Raw genomic sequence first — 17,886 nt, 5'->3', positions numbered from 1 at the left:
AATTTTCATCATATTTACAGGATTTTGGCACTAAGCTTCACTTAACAGTTTCTTTAAAATTTCCAATTTTTAAAATTAGTTTCAATCCTTTTTTTAGGAACAAATGCACAAAAAACGGACCATCATGCGAGGATCCTCTACAGGAATACTAACGTTGAATAATAACTTGGAGAGTTTAAAATTTGACAATGTAGAAGCTGGATGGAATAATTTTACGAAAAAAAAAAGTTGACTTTGGGTAACGAAAATATCGATCAAGTGGACAGCTTCACTAACCTTGGAAGTATTATTAGTAAAGACGGTGGGTAATTTGAAGATGTTAAAAGCAGAATAGCCAAAACTGAGGGTGTTTTTTACAGTTAAAATTTTTTGGAAGAACAGGAAGACATGTCTTCGAACCAAGATTAGAATATTGGAAGCAACAATAATGACAGTGACCAAATATGGTTCTGAAGAATGGACGCTCCGAATAACTAGGAAGATTTACAAAATGTTTTCTAGAGAAATTGCCTATGCATTGTTTTGGGTACCCGACTGACTGACTATATTTCAAATTATAGGTTGTACAAACAATATGGTTCAATTCCGCTTTCTATGGCTATAATTGAGAGAAAGGATGAGACGGATAGAGCCCGATCTACGAATAAAAAAATGACAGATTGCCAAAGATTGTCCTTTTTGGCCAATCGTCTAGGGTTCCCGGTTGGGGTGGGAGAACATCATTAAGAAAAATTACAGGAAAGGGGATAGTCCTGGGAGGGCGTAAAGAGGGGCTTTGAATAAACTGGGACGAAGGAGGAGTGCGCGTAGCTGCGTTGGCCTCACGCGATCTGGTACCTGGGTTGAGTCGTTAATAGTACTAGTAGTATTATTTAACTCTGGAAAAGAACAATTAGCAATTTTACTTCCATCAAATACTCCATTAGACCAAGGGTTTATGTTCCCCCTCAAAGACATTATGTTTTGACAAGCCTACAGATCTTACTTTTACCGAATGAACAAGATGATTGTTATAGCGGCATACATTATTTTAGACCTGTCAATTCATCGAGTCAGGAATACGACATAACTCAGATTTTTCAACAAAGAAATATCTAAACTTGCTTAAAAACTGGATATTTACATCTTTCCACGCGTTTTTCACTATAAAAATTTCAAGTGAATTTCGAGAATGCGTTCTGATGAAGGGCTAAAACTGATTCTCAAGTAACAAATGAAATCACGACTGTCGACATTAACACACAAAACTTGCAGAGAGAACAAACTTTAATAATCGTTTTACGGGCTACGATCTCTGCAACCAATACAGAAAAGTAATTCTCCTGTTTTCAAGAAGGAGGGGAGGTGGGCAATGATGCCAGTTTCAATAATATACTTTACATTTAAATTTGAAATCCTTTTTGATCGGCTTAGGGATCTTTTTTTCCAGAATTCTCAAAAAGGTGTTTAAACAACAAAATATTATTGTTCTGCTGAATGTAAATAAAACTTTTGTTCTGAATCAGCTTTTCATTTTAGCCTAAATCTAAGATAGATGTTTAGGTCACCCCCTCCAACTCCCCCAATGTCACCGGATCTGGTCGGGATTTAAAATAAGACCTCTGAGAGACGATATCCTTCTAAATATCAAATTTCATTAAGATCCGATCACCTGTTTGTAAGTTAAGAATGCCTCAATTTTTCTAATTTTTCCGAATTAACACCTCCTCCAACTCCCCCAAAGAGAGCGGATTAAGTCCGGTTATGTCAATCACGTATCTAGGGCTTGTGCTTGTTCTTTTCATCAAGTTTCATTCCGATCTCTCCATTCTAAGCGTGTTCCAAGATTTCCAGTCATCCCTAACTCCCCCCAATGACACTGGATCCAGTCGGGATCTAAAACAAGAGATCTGAGTAACGAGGTCCTTCTAAATATGAAATTTCAATAAGACCCGATCAATAAGTAAAAAATATCTCATTTTTCTAATTTTTCGGAATTAACCCTCCCCCCAACTCCCCCAAAGAGAGAGATATCGTTCCGGTTATGTCAATTGCGTATCTAGGACTTCGTGCTTATTTTTCCCACCAAGTTTCATCCCAATCCCTCCACTCTAGGCGGTTATGTCAATTGCGTATCTAGGACTTTGTGCTTATTTTTCTCAAAAAGTTTCATCCCAATCCCTCCACTCTAGAATTTGCAATCGCTACATGGCACCTGGTATTTACCATGTGCCATAAAGAAACTAATTTATTAGGGCTACTGATCTCCCATAGCCCCACTCTGGAATTTCTTAGATGATTGAAACTAGATTTTTTTTTTTTTTTTTTTTGGATAGATGGGTGGGATAATTCCTAATATTTCTATTCTTCTTTAAGATTTGTTGCTTGTTTATGTTACATAAACTGTATATGTTACAATTTATGATGTTATCAATGAAATATAATTAAGCATTATTACTGTGATTTAGGGTCTGTGTATATTGGTCACTATTATTGCTTGTGTGTTGTCTTACATGTATATGTCCAGTTTGTTGATTTTTGTTTTCTTTCTACTCTCCAAATTTCGAGGTTAATACATTGTTGGAATTTGAATTATGTTATGCTGTTTATGTTGTAGAAAGCATATATTGCTGATGTTATGCTTGCAAAAAACACAAAAACTTTTTATGTTTGACCTAATATTTCTTTTTCAAACTAACTTCACAACACTATTAGCTTCAAATATACCTTTGTCATTGTTGTCAAGATTTTGGGAATCCAATTCAGATGTTAAGTGGGATATTCTGGATGATATACCCACAGGTAGCCGTTGATGCTCAGGCAATAGAGTAGAAATAGAAGTTTCTCTAATCGTTTCAGTTTCAATCGATGAAGTATCTACAGCTTCTACAACAAAAATAAAAATAAACAAAGAGACAGAAAATAATAGAAGTACAATTAATTATACTCAATAGTTTACCAAAATATAATAAACCTCACAAGATAAACAGACTACAAATGAAAAAACGACACGAAACGTAAGGCCTAAACAAATTTAAGTGTTATAATTTGATAGAACCTTGATAATTAATAAAAGGTAATTTGATTAATAAAAAATTAATTTCATGATTTAGCACTTTATTAACAAATTTTCATATCCAAATGATAGCTATTTAATTTTTTGAAATAGAAATAACTATAGCTAACCTATTAGTACTTACTGGGAACTAGCCTTTGGGGAGTGGAAAAGCAAAAGCATAAGAATTTTTTTGGCTAAATGGCTTTCTCATATTTTCGTTAAGATTTTATGAATTTTAGGGGATGTTTCCCCCTTTTTTCTAAAATAAGGCAAATATTATCAGGCTTGTAACTTTTGATGTGTAAGACTAAACTTGATGAAACTTAAATATTTAAAATCAGCATAAAAATACGATTCTTTTGATGTAACTATTGGTATTAAAATTCCGTTTTTTAGAGTTTCAGTTACTATTGGGCCGGGTCACTCCTTACCACAGTTCGTTACCACGAACTGTTGAAAACAAAACTTGCATATTAATTTTTTTTGCTAAATGGCTTTCTCTTAGTTTTAATCGGATGATTTTGAGAAAAAAAGGGGTGAGGGAGGACGCTTAGTAGCTCTCCAATTTTTTGGTTACTTAAGAAGCCAACTAGAACTTTTAATTTTTTACGAACGCTTTTATTAGTGAAAAATATACGTACCTTATGAATTAACTTACGTAACGAACTTTTATATTCGTATAATTTTATTACGTATATGAGGGGGTTTGCCCCCTTGTTAATACCTTACTCTTTTCACTAAAGTTTAAATTTTGTCCCAGTTCTTTAAGAATGACCCCGGAATCACAATGGCCGTAGAACAAATTGTAGAAATTACTATAAGTACTTTAGTGTAAAGAGCGAGGTATTTAGGAGGAGATGAGCCCCTCACATGCGTAACAACTTCTGTTCGTTTTTAATGTTTTAATATTGCTCCTTACTTTCAGTTGAAAAAAACTGTTTCATGTTCATTTTTGTATTGTTTTTTTTAATAATCCTAGAAAATCCTCCGCCCTCATTATGGAATTCCTTTTCCCCCATGACAAATTCCTCCAAGGAAAGATCCTTCCACGTAGCTCCCTCACCAAACCTCACCCACCCCCAACCAAACAAATACCCCTGAAAAAGTCTGTATACTTCCCAATAACCATTACTGTATGCAAACACTGGTCAAAGTTTGTAACTTGCAGCCCCTTCCCTGGGTACTGCGGGGGAGCAAGTCGTCCCCAAAGACATAGTTATTATGTTTTTCGACTATGCTGAAAAAACAGGCATATCAAAATTTTGATCCGTTGACTTTGGGAAAAATGAGCGTGGGAGGGGGCCTAGGTGCCCTCCAGTTTTTTGGTCTCTTAAAAAGGACACTAGAACTTTTAATTTCCAATAGAATGAGCCCTCTCGTAACATTCTAGGACCACTGGGTCGATACAATCAACCCTGAAAAAAAAAAAAAATAAAAAAAAAAAAAAAAAAAAAAAAAAAAAAAAAAACACGGACCCATGATTGGTCTTCTGGCAAAAAATACGAAGTTCCACATTCTTGTAGATAGGAGCTTGAAACTTCTAAAGTTGGGTTCTCTTATACGCTGAAAGCGATGATGTGATTTTCGTAAAGATTCTATTTCTTTTAGGGGGTGTTTCCCCCTATTTTCCAAAATAAGGCAAATTTTCTCAGGCTCGTATCTTTTGGCGGATAAAACTAAATTTGATGAAACTTGTATATTTAAAATCAGCATAAAATCAAAATCTTTTGATGTATCTATTAAAATCAAAATTCTGTTTACTATTGAGCCGGGTCGCTCCTTACTACAGTTCATTACCATTAACTGTTTGAAAGGTTGTAGAGCTAAATAGTTTCACAAGCATCTTTTGAGTTTACAATTTAGTCAATGCTACTCTGTAGTTTCAGAGATACTTTTGATGACCTTTACTGAGATGTTCTAGAAGTATTGAAAACACCTATATTCACAGAGGACTTAAATATGAAAAGCCTCAAATTTCAATTTGAAAAACCTTGTGATATTATTTGTGTTATTTTTGTGTTAGCGCAATGAAAAATAAGAACACACCAAACCCAACAAAAGAAACCTGAATTCCTGGAGTTAACCTATTTGTGGCTCCAGGTTTGTGACTCACAGCGGGAAAGAAGTTTCGGGGGTGTTTTCTCCATCAGTGGCCTTGGCTGCTGCTGGTATCTTCTTCTCTCTTGAAATTTGGCATTGGAGGGATCAATATGGCATGTAGTAGATTAATACTTCAGCAGAGTATGTGGGATAAAGGAAGATGAGTACTTTAGTTGGGTTGGTGGATGCGTGAATAAAAGAATTTCCCTTTTCAAACTAATATTACAATGCTATTATTTTCAAATATACCTTCATCCTTACCCTCCAGATCCTGGGAGTCCAACACAGATGTTAAATTGGATATCCTGGATGCAACATTCAAAGGTAGCTGTTGATACTCAGGTGATAGAGTGGAATTAGAAGTTTCTCTGATCATGTCAATATCACTTGGCAAAACATATTCAGCTTCTACAACAAAAATAAAGAAATAGAAAATGAGCAAAGTATGATATTCTCAATAATTAATAGCCCCTCAATAATTAAGCATTCTCAATAATTAATAGCCACTCCAGACATAAAGAAAACGGACAAAAAATGTGAAAAATGACATAATACGAAAACTGAAGAAATTAAAGCATGATAATTAGATAAATAGGAACCCCATTTCACAAATTAGCATTTTATCCACAGATTAAATTGGGGCTTTAGATAGAGTGCAGGAGGTTGTTAAGTATGCAGTATAAAGTTTTGAATGTGTTTGTAAGTCTAAAATCCTTCCAGTGTATTTAGCTAACAATCACAAAAGCCTTAAGTTCTAGTAGCTAAGGCTAACGATGGAAAATACCCTCAGATCTTTTGTAGTCTTAATATAGTTCAGAAGTGACCTATCACTTTCTTCTCTTGGTGTCAACACCCGGAGTGCCGCCCTACGTGGTCTTCACCACTGCCATTGCTGCATTGAAGGAGAGTGGCTTGTAAGTGTTTGGAAAAAGTTCAAGTTCCCTTATTTAATATTATAAAATATTTTCAAAATCTTTTTTTCTATTGAAAATACTATGATGAGAAAAATCTCAAAGCTCATGTGCAGGTCATTGCTTTAGGTGGTTTTATTTTTTGCACCATTTTTTTTTTACTACTAATACTGTTTTGGACATAACAGAAATATAGTTTTCACTTTTTCCCCACAAAAATTCTCTTCCTCTCTGACCTACTCCTATAAATGTTGGACATTCTTTTGTAACTGAACATTTATAATAAACATCTCACCATTTAAACTTGTGTTTAAACTGGGGTTTTCTAGAGTTGTTTATGGAAATTTCTACATATGGTAGCATAATCCCTTTAAAGATTTGCAAACACCATAAATACAGGGCTGATTTACATAACACTTATGTCTTTCCTTTGAAAAACTTAGGTCAATTTTAGGGGAATATTTGACACTGAGTGTATGGTTTTGTGTTAATACTTAAATTACTTTGATGTGTTTTCCAAAAATTCATAATGCAAACTGAGTCCTACTATAAACGTTTAGTAATGCTATTTGAAAGTTTTATATAATAATAATAATATATTTTCTGCTCAATTTACAACAAAAGAGATAAAAAAAAACAGAGTTTGGCTTCAGCATTTTCGAATCTTAAGATTATGAAGTCCTAGCAAATTCTAATTTGTTCTAGTTGTCCCTAATATAATATTACCCAAAATATTTGATTATACAAAAACAAATGCTGGAGATGTACCTTCACTGTCAAAACATGTGGAGCCCAGTTCCTGGTTGTCAGGGTCAAGTTTACATGATTGTGAAAAACAGCCAAAAGTACCCACGGGAACATCTTCCCTTTTAAAAGACAAAAGTTGGTTTGGAAAGTCAAAAGGCTCCTCATGGTCACATGGTAAAGCCTCTTCAACTTCTGAAAGAAAGTATAAATAAAATGGACATAAAACAAATTCAACAGAAAAGCTTACAAAACAAGCCCAACTGCTTCCAATTTTCAACTCAATGGCCCCAAGAAAGAATAATGACAGAAATCAAACTATCTTTGGCAAATGACCAACACATAATATCTAGATTTAGAGTTGAAAAAAGTCCTGAAAATTCTTCCATAGGTTATGCAGTGTCTATAGGCTAATGATTTGGCTAATCATCCAGCATTAAAAAGCCAGTGGCAATGTGGCTTTTTCCTTTGAATGCTAGTCCCAGTTTCATTTAGCATCAAAAAACAGAATTGATCAACTAATTCTATTTCTACATCTTTCATTCATTTTGTTTCGGATTCCATACTGGTAAAATGATTTTGGAAAACATGTGCATATACATGAGAGAAAATAGGTACCCCACTTCCTGTTTCAGAAACATTGAATTACCATAGCTGATAATTGAAATATGTTCCCTTCCACTTCTAATGAAATAATTGAAAGATTATTACCAATCATGTGAATCATTTTATCTACCCACCCCCCCCCCCCCCCCCGCAAAAAAAAATCTTCCTTTTTACAAGGGTCTCAATTGACAGCAAATATGGACTAGAGGTAAGCTTGCAATTTTAAGACACAACAAACATACAAATCAGACTACTTGACATTAAACTATAATTGGATTCAATAGGGCTTGAGCTTAAATCTTCCAGACTTAAAAGTATCGACTAAAATTAACAATAAATCCATGTGATGAAAATGTTATTTATAATAAACATATAGACAATGTTTCCTGAAAAATTAAGCATGGAATATCTTTGGTAGGCGATCTATTAGATAATCATGCTTAGCTATACTGAACAAATACCACATATTTATAAAAAAAAGAAGGTGTGTTTGGAAAATAAGTAAATATGTGCAGGGTGGGAAAGGGAAGTTGTCTAAAATCTACTAAAAACAAAAAACTAGAAAAATCATCTTTTTTGGACCCCTTTTCTATTATTGACTCTATTATTGACTGCAATATATAAAAATAGAAACATCTGGACAACTCTTGATAACAAGTTTGGGAAAGTGGGAAACTTGACAGAATTTGGACAAATAAAAAAAAAAAATCTGATAGAATTATGTGCTCTTTGCCAAGGAAATAATAAAGATAAAAATGGCAAGACAAAGACAATAATAAATGTCACACACAAAAAAAAACAACAACTTGTATGCTAGCTACCAAGAAGGGTAACTGAACAAAAAAGAAAATTGCTTGGTGTATCCTCTTTAGTCACCAGCATGTACCTTATCATAAACTCTTTTTCTTGATTTATTTACAAATCACAATAAGAAAATCACAGGAAACAAACAAACATCAAGTAATGTTATGAAAAAGGATGAATGTAATTTGGCTTAAAAAAATGCTTATTGTAAGATACAGAAACTAGTCCCTATAATTAATATATAATTGCATTATTATAGATAATTATAATAAAACTAGTCCTTTTAATTAATAGACAATTATTGTGGCTGCCATACAAAATAGAGTCTTCAGTAGGAATGCTTTTTTTCTTATTGCTTTCTAATTTTTCTTACTTGTTTATGCCCAAAAAAAGGAAAAAGTAAGAGAAAATTTTCCAACTTAAAGACTTGTTGTCTCCCCAAACTGAAAAAAAAATATAACTAATAATTTAGGCTTTTGTATAGCAAAATAACCCTTTCACTACCTAGCTTTTATGCAGTTGCGTGTTTTTTCTGTTTCATTATTTTTACTGAGGAATAACAAAAAGCAAAGCTAAAGAAAAGCAGCTTTCTTTTCAGCTTTATACCAAAATTTTTATTGGATAGCTTACCTTTTTTAACAACATCAGTCTCAGGAATGGTAATAGGCTCAGCCATGTTTGGAGTTTGAGGCACATCCATAATATTATCTCTGAAATAAATTAATGTCAGCTATAAAACATATAATACTATCAGCAACACTTAGAAATGGCACTCCAGTTTTAAACTGGCAACAAAACATACAGATTGTTATGTAGTAACATACAGATTGTTATGTATTCACTATGATAGATTTTCAAACTGGTATTTTTTTCTAGTTTTTCACAGCTTTTATGGGACAAAAACGGACCAACATGGTAAAATCGAAAAATTAATTTTTGCCCTGGTTTATTTTCGGATTTATTGGTATTATAAATTTTTAATTTGGGTAAGAGCATTTAGAATTATTGGATTAGGATTCATTAATGAACTCCCACCCTTTAATAGGGGTTCCCCCTGGCGGAACTATCACAGTGGGTACTAGCCATCCACAACAGACAAACCACATAACCAAAACAGGGTCAACACCAGCACAAATAGGATTCTCATCTCCACAAACATCATTCTCACCTCCACACATAGCATACTCACAACATCACACCCAGTCATTTCCAGTATACTCTGGACAGCCCCATCACCCACCTAAAAATTTTCACTTACAATATTCTCAGTCAACATATCAGGAAACACAAGGGCCCCCCACAGTTTACTATGCACCTCTGCCATATACAAGTCATCAAGGTCATTTATATCATGCCCCCTAAACCCAGAACTTACAATTTGTACCTTCAGTAGATTGTTGGGGTTATCAGTTGATTATCCTCCCCTAACCCAACAAGAAGAGGAGGACATCACAAATGTTGTAAATCTTATGGAGGCTGAAGGGATTAGTGATGTGCTAAAAAGAAATGGTAAGAGAAGTGGCTCACCTTTTGAGCAAGAGACCTCTAAAACTGTAAAACTTCCTATAGTGGAAAGATTTTTAGAGAAGTTCAGTACCAGGAACAATAGAATAGAGGCAACTACTGATTTTGCATGCAGTGAATCAGTGGCTAATCTAACAGTGGTTTTCACCTCACAGGTAAAACTCCCATCAGACAGAGTAATCACTCTAGAACTAAAGAAAACTGTTCAGACAGAAACGTTAGACTTTTACTCAAACTATGATAGGAATAGATTATATTTATATATTCAATCACAAACTGTATTGGATGTTTTAATGAAAATAAAGAAGTTTGACAATGTTGATGTAGCACCTGAAGAGAAGGCAGGTCAGCTATGGTGTAATTAAGCAAATAGACCTAGATTATACAAAGGAAGAACTGCTGACAGACCTCAGGGCAGAAACTAATATTGAAATTAAGGAACTAAAGAGGTTGAAAAGATACAATTGAGAGACCAAAAGATTAGAAGATAGCCTGAGTATTTGTGTTGCATTTGAGAACAACTCTCTTCCCCAGAGTATTTGGCTTTATGGAAGAAGAAGGAATATTGAGAGGTACAACTGACCAATGATACAATGCTTCAAGTGTCAAAAGTATGGCCATACTCAAGAAAAATGTAGGTCACCAAATGCTGTGTGCTTGAGATGTGCAAACAAAAAACCTTCTAAATGGAAAAGATGCAATGTCTCAGGAGTGGAATGTTGTAACAAGTAGAAACTTTTAGAAAATATATTTGATATAAAACTAAGGCACATGGCATTATTGAAATGCATCAAGGGCATATAGGTTATCAAAAGGCACATGATTATGTCTTAGGCATGGATTAAGATATTAAGTTGAAACTCTCAGAGCCTGTATGAATACTATTGCTACTATTACTATTAAACTGAACCAAAGGGTGAACTTACATTTAGGTTTGAAAAATGGCACATATTCAACATTTCAGGAACAAAATAGGGTATTCAGTCTTATTTTTAGGAGACTTGAGGGGGTATAAAACTAAGTCAAAAGGTGCTATGTTATCTAGATTGAAAAAAGGGTATGCATGGAATCTTTAACAATACTCTAGGGAAGTTATGTTGGAAATTTCAGATCTTGTTACAGGAGATGTTGAAAAAACCCAAAAGACCTAGTGTAAAATCAAGTTTCTCAAAAGGTTGTATTTGTGAAATCTCAAGAATGACTAAATGTATTAAGTTGAAACTTTCAGGACATGTTGATGGGTTGATGGGAATGTTTAAGTAAACATTGTTGTTAGAAAGGCATATTTGCACTATTTGGAATCACAAAGGATATTAATGTAAATCTTCCAAGGTATGTTAGATGCATATTGAACTAAATTAAAATGCACCATGGATATATGTATTATACCATACCTACATGCTGTGCAACTGCTTACTATGGCCATTACTGCTTATTTAACAACTTGAGACTGCAAAAACTGCCAATTACAATTCCAACTAGTTGTGATTGTGACCACTTGCAAATGCAACCACATCTACCTGTGACCATGACTATGACTACTTGATACTGTTAATAAGACTATTGCAGCTGAAACAACTTATGGGGGCTACTTCAAATACTTGGGACTGTGACTCCAACTGCAAATTACTGTAACTGCAACAACTACTGTTTTCAATTGCTACTGTTGAACTAAATAATTTTTTCTTAAGTTAATTCAGGTTGATAGAATTGCAGTGATTCAATATATCAGGAATGGAATAAGGTATTAAGTTGAAACTTTCATGGTAGGTTTTTATAAATGTTCAACTAAATCAAAACACAATGTGAGCATCCAAATATGTCCATAGGGCATATCTGTGATGTAACTGGAGCAGCTAAAAGTGTTAAGGTATGTTGAGTCAGAAATTAAACAAAATCAAGAGAGACTAAGTGCATCTAAGCCTGTTGAAAAGGTGTGCATATTAGATACCCTTTAAGGAGTGTGTAATATACACACACCCCTTAATTTTCAAGAAAGGTCAAGAGCAATAAGTTGAGACTTTCAAGCCATGAGAAAGACAATGGTTAACAAATATTTTTCTCTGTTCAAGGTTGGAGATTAGAATTTTTAAACCTTATGTAACCCCAAAGTTTATTCAGATAAGTAAAAAATTTATTTGAAATTTTCCCAGTGTCAATCCATACAAAACATCACACTACAACTATTATTAAAGTTTGTTTCTAGGTTTTGTCCAACATATAAATATCTCATCAAAATTTGCATTATTAAAAGAAAACCAAAAGATTTAAAATACTCTTTCTTAATCTATGAAAAGGACTATTTCAATTAAAAACTAGTATAAATTAATCTAAGAAAACTCATCAAAGAATTTTTCAGAGGCAATTGAAGAGCCACATTAAACAAGCATAACCAAAAATTAAGTAAAATACTTTTCTTAAGCTTAAAATGACTATAAATCACTAAATAAATAAATGAAACCCAAACAAACAAAGACTATAAATTATAACCAAGTTAACCTCAAAACGAGCAGAAACTAGTGCAAAGAAGGGTTGGACTAGCCTACTGCCCTCATTTTTAATGTATTCTGGTTTACAACTTTAATAAATGTAAATTTGTGGAGACTGTCAGGACTTCATATTAATATGTATTAAACTGTCAGTTCAAAATCATTTGATTCAAACAAACAAAACTAGGCTATAAATTATAACCAAGTTAACCTCAAAATGAGCAGAAACTAGTGCGTGTCCGAAATCTCAAGTATGCAGAATTAATTTCGCATCCGTCTGGAATTCTTCGAAGAATTCTCAGTCCGGACTAGAATTTCATCTGTAATTATCGCAGGGTTATGACGTCAACAACCCCACGAAAAAATTCTACGAAATTGCAGTATTTATCTGAGGTTTTTCAGAAGAAACTAAGGAAAGATAGTGGCGATAAATATCCAAAGCATAAGGAAGACCAGAGCATAAGGAAGAAAGATCTGTTTCCTTTCCGGAGAGATTTCAAATTCCAAAAATGTGTGACAAAAAAAACTTCCAGTGTAAGTGGCTAAGAATATCTCAGTTTAAAAAAAAATTATTTGTGATCAGCAGCTTTTAGATGATTATTATTAAGGATGTAGATCTTCACCTTGCTCAGTGATTATAGAGCTGTAATTGTATGATAACTGCTAAATAGGCTACAATGATCATTGACTTCTTGTTCTGTTATTCTTGAAGCAAAAAATTAAGCTGTTTTAAACAAAGAGAAAACACAAAATTTCTAATGCCCTGCTAAAGGATTATCTCTAAGCAGAGTAATAGCTGATCAGCAGTTTTTTGATAGTTGTTTAATAAAGTCATTGTTAATATTCTAGTTGAGTGACTTCTTGTTATCTCAGAAAGGGGTAAGGTTAGTAAAATGAAACTTTCAGGGGTGGGTCTACAGGCTAAAGTATATCCTGGGAAGGAATTCTAGAGTACCCACCTCCACTCCTTCTCCCTCTTGAGAGCCCTGAAATTTGCCTACATGACAGGTTTGACAAGTTTAATAGGTTTGTCAAAATTGAAAATTTGACAAAACAACATTTTATCTTAAGTTTTAGTTACCAGTTGCTTTTTCTCTGCCTTTAGTTCTGAAAATACAATTCCTGGTATGAGTAGAATTCTGAGCCATATCCATGTTTTTTTTTTTAATTTAGGAAATGTATTGGCATATCTTTAAAACCTTATAAATTTGGATTGAGCAAAGTTGTGAAGCTGAAAACAATTTTGTTGTACTTCATTCAATAGAAGATCTATTTTGCAAGATTTCACTTTTATAACACATATTTTGAAGGTCAGGGCCCTCTAGAGGTAGAAGGAGTAGAGGGTAGGTACTTCAAAGTACCTTCCCAGGACATAGCCTGTAGATGCATCCCTGAAAGTTTCATTTTTCTAACACAACCCCTTTCTGAGATAGCAAAGAAGTCAATCAACTAGAATTTTACCAAATGATTTTCTTTCAAATAAAATTGATCTACCCTAAATAGGGTGATAATCCTGTCTTCAAGCAATCATCACATTAAAGCTGCAAACCCATTGTTAACATCACAATACAAATAAGCTGAAATAGAAGTATGATTGACTAAGTATCAGTGCAGTATTAGCATTTTAACCCTGGTCTAGGTCCTTTAGAATTATGTTTGAGTAACCTGATGTGAGCTACCTCTTCTAATCAGGATAGGGCTTTAAACTAATTTCCCAGGGATAAAAAATATGGTAGCTTTTCCTTTAACTACATATCTTTAACTATATTGTCTATCAGACACAAATTTATTTTTAAGCTTTTTGATCTAAAGGTCAACTATTAGAGACAGCACCTTACCTATTCTTGAAAATATACTAAACAAATCTGATAAATTCTAGTAGGATCCAATTTGGTGATATTTTGCTATGTATATTTATTCCATCTTTCATTTAAATATGCTCCTTTCACTAACTTCAGCAAATCAACAAAAAATTCTACTTTTTGTGCATAGAACCCCCTCCTCTTCCCTATTTGACCTCAGGTCAATGAAAAAAACTTTAAAAGCCTTAGCCTTTTTGACCTAGGGTCGTAGTCTCAGAATCTCAATCAAACAGATGGATGGACAAATAGATATTGCAATGTCTGTGTTATCTATAGTTAACACATTTGATCCCAGAAAAGATTCAACAGATTTTATCATTGTCATATCAAATTTAGTATGCTGATGAACCTGATATTTGCCTTGTAGTGTCCTTTTTCAAATAATATTTATCAAAAATAAAAGGTTTTTTATTTTTGCTGTTTAAGATGTTTATGATTTTACAGAATGTTATATTTGAGTGTGGGTGTGTGCTAGGATTAACAATGCTTATGACAGCAAAGGTCCTTTCATTGGTGGCACCACAGAGTATTGAATCCCTTACCCTGAACTCCTAAGTCAACTGTCATATTTGACATATGTGAAAAAAAATGTATTTAATTTTTTTTTGCTCCTAAAGGTGTGGTTGAAAATAGTCAGAGCTTTGGGGTGTGAATCCCCTTATTTGTCCTGTTGGAAGGAGGCTAGTACTGTACTTGCAATTTTCATAGTTTCGTGTTAATCTTATAATCTCAATTTTCTTGTTTCTTTACCACTTCAATGGTATTCTATGAACCTGTTCTTTGTAATATGCCTTTACTGTGTTTAGGATATACCTGTAGGCTTCTCTTTGATACTCTGCAATAGCATCCCTATTTAGGTCAGGTTGCATGTAGCTTTTTCTAAATGTTGTCATGTCTCTTAAGTCACTTATACCTGATGCTTTCCCTACTGTTTTTAGTTGGTAAAAAAAAAATCCAAAGAAAGTTCCCATTGAATAGAGCCCAAAAGTGAGATTGAATATGTCAAAGCATGGAGGTTTGCCCCTTCAGTCTGTTGAAAGAAAACAGATTCGTAATTGAAGCTTTGTTCATTTCAATCTTAAGAGTGACCTACATTTGTGACAATTCATTAAATGGTTGTAAAGGGATACTTTTATTTATTTATTTGTCTTGTTTGAATTCTAAATGATTGTTTTTTAATCTTAAAATTTATATACATTCCTTACAAATTAATTAGTTGCACTACAGTTCCATTTGCAAGTTTTGACCTACTTTGTAACCCTTGGTCTCAAAATTGCATATGAATTTATTGAAGCTAGGGAACATAGAACTCCTGTCTGTTTGAAGAAAATGGATGGATGTAAGTTGGTTTAATTACACTAAAGTCCTAGGGCCATTGCAATTAAAACAAAACAATAATGATTAACTATAAAATACTTGACATTACATAAATATAACAGTCACAAAGAAAAGCCATTCACAAAATTTTACTTTTGTGCTCAGTTGCCAACCTGAGCAATTGCCCTAAATTTTTAAACCTTGCAAAACATTCACCCCCTGTTACATTCACCAGCCATCTCTCATGACCCACACTCTTGTCTATAAATCAACAATTCATTGAAAAGAAACAACTACCCTACTGGCATTTCTTCATTTGTACTTATGTTTAATAAGTTTAAAAGAAAGCTTATATGGCTAAGTCAGTAGGCCAGTAAAGGACCAGGTGTTCCTTTAGCCAGGAAGTACAATAGGAAGCTAGGGGCCAGCCATCCTATGCTTTTGCATGCCCTTCCTGCTTACTGTCCCCACATTTCTTTAGGTAACCTTTTAAAGTTGGGCCAATTCTAGCTGAGCTAACAGAGTCACATCACTGATCCCTGTCCCAAACCAAATAAACTGGTAATGCCAGGAATTAAACCTATGCCCTTTGGATAAAGGATTCTCAAGCTAGACAGCCAGCCACTTAGGAAGGAACACAAATGTGACCACAGAACAACAATTGTTTGAAAAAAGAAAATATTGAAAAAATCTTGAATCACAGTTGCTGCCCATAAACAATATGCATTTTATTTAAACAAATTAAATTTAAGACAGGTATCAACAAAACTCCATCAGGAATTGTATTTAAGACAATAAGCAATATGAAAGCTTAGTTTTGTGATATTCTAGTCTTGAAATAATACAAAATAAGAAAAATTATATGTTCCATTTGTTTTCCACAAGCTCATTTGAGACTGCAATATGCATTTGGTGCACTTATAATCTCTCTAAAATGCTTTAAACAGAAGGAAATGTAAAGACAGTTGTTCAAATCAGCAAGAAAAATATTAACATAACTCTCTAAACTTGGCACTTTTTAAGACAACTTTTTGGCAAAGCAAATTCAGTTAATAGGTGGTAAAATATATGACAAATCTAATTGGTCTAAATAATCAAGCCCTATAAACACAACTGCCTTCTAATCCCAATTCTTTGTGTTTCTGATTCTTAGCAGCAGCTTGGTAATGGAAAATATCAGTTCTATTAGCCTACAAGATATGGTCTAGATGGTTCTGGAGACATTTACATTTTATTTTCTCTTGGGATTTTCAATCTGATGGTTGAATTCTGTTTCTTCCCCTACTTCTGAGTTGCTGTTGAGTAGCGATTTGAGCTTCAAAGAACAAATGACGAAAACAGCTTTCGGACTGAGTATTCAGAATTAACCTTGCATCCGGATGCAGCATTCTTTGTGAAATAAGATTTCGGACACGGTCATTACTAGTTGGTGTAATATCTAGCCTTTTTATTTTATGCTCAATTGTTTCCACTTTTTTTGATTATTTCAAACATTCTCTAAAAAGAAGTGGCCTTATTTACGCAGCTGAAAAAGAAAGCCTATTTCTCTATAGGCCACTTAATTTCCATTGTTTGAACTAGGCTAGTAGACATATGTTATACCAATATTTGTAAAAAGAAAAAATATTATACTTTGAAAGCGAAACCAGAATGCTGGTGGAAAGTGATTTTGGCTGTTAGTTTTAGCTTTTAGTTATAAGTTAAATGTCTCATAAGGATAGGCCAGTAAAATTCTAGTTAATTGACTTCTTGCTATCTTAGAAAGGTTTTAGGTTAGGAAAATGAAACTTTCAGGGATGCATCTACAGACTAAAGTATGTCCCGGGAAGGGGTTTTGAAGCAACTACCTCCACTTCTTCTCCCTCTAGAGGGCCCTGACCTATGATGACCTTTTAAATATGTGTGTTATAAAAGTGAAACCTTGCAAAATAGATCTTCTGCTTAATTGATGTACAAAAAAACTGTTTTCAGCTTCATAACTTTGCTCAGTTCCATTTTATAAGGTTTTAAAGATATGCAAATAGGCTACATTTCCTAAATTTTGAAAGAAAAATATTGATATGGCTCAAAATTCTACCCAAATAGTAGGAATTGTATTTTCAGAACTAAAGGCAGAGAAAAAGGAACTACTAACTGAGAATTAAGGTAAAATGTTATTTTGTCAAAATTTCATTAGGTATAGACCTGTCATGTAGGCAAATTTCAGGGCCCTCTAGAGGGAGAAGGAGTGGATATGGGTACTTTAAAATACCTTCCTGGGACATACTTTAGCCTGTAGACCCATTCCTGAAAGATTCATTTTCCTAGCCTAAACCCTTTCCGAGATAGCAAGAAGTCAATTAACTAGAATTTTACTATAGGCCTATATATATATATATATATATATATATATATATATATATATATATATATATATATATATATATATATATATATATATATATATATATATATATATATATATATATATATATATATATATATATATATAT

At 33.5% G+C, this 17,886-nt stretch overlaps 2 protein-coding genes across 2 annotated transcripts in view; one reads left to right on the top strand and one right to left on the bottom strand.

The window, feature by feature from the left end:
• LOC136040916 (zinc finger protein 271-like) overlaps window positions 1-17,886 on the bottom strand; it is a 59,634-nt gene that overhangs the window by 14,031 nt on the left and 27,717 nt on the right. Inside the window, 5 exon segments of the mRNA XM_065725334.1 lie at window positions 2,707-2,865; window positions 5,387-5,545; window positions 6,817-6,987; window positions 8,833-8,912; window positions 11,121-12,426. Coding sequence (XP_065581406.1) covers window positions 2,707-2,865; window positions 5,387-5,545; window positions 6,817-6,987; window positions 8,833-8,912; window positions 11,121-11,152 — 601 coding nt within the window. The 5' untranslated portion in view covers window positions 11,153-12,426.
• The window catches only part of LOC136040913 (zinc finger protein 271-like), a 298,248-nt gene that overhangs the window by 262,202 nt on the left and 18,160 nt on the right, over window positions 1-17,886 (top strand). The gene's annotated exons all lie outside the window — the stretch shown is intronic.

The sequence above is a fragment of the Artemia franciscana genome, chromosome 21, assembly GCF_032884065.1.
Source record: "Artemia franciscana chromosome 21, ASM3288406v1, whole genome shotgun sequence".
In the NCBI taxonomy this organism is placed as follows: Eukaryota; Metazoa; Arthropoda; class Branchiopoda; order Anostraca; family Artemiidae; genus Artemia; species Artemia franciscana.
This window is presented reverse-complemented; position numbering and strand designations above follow the sequence as displayed.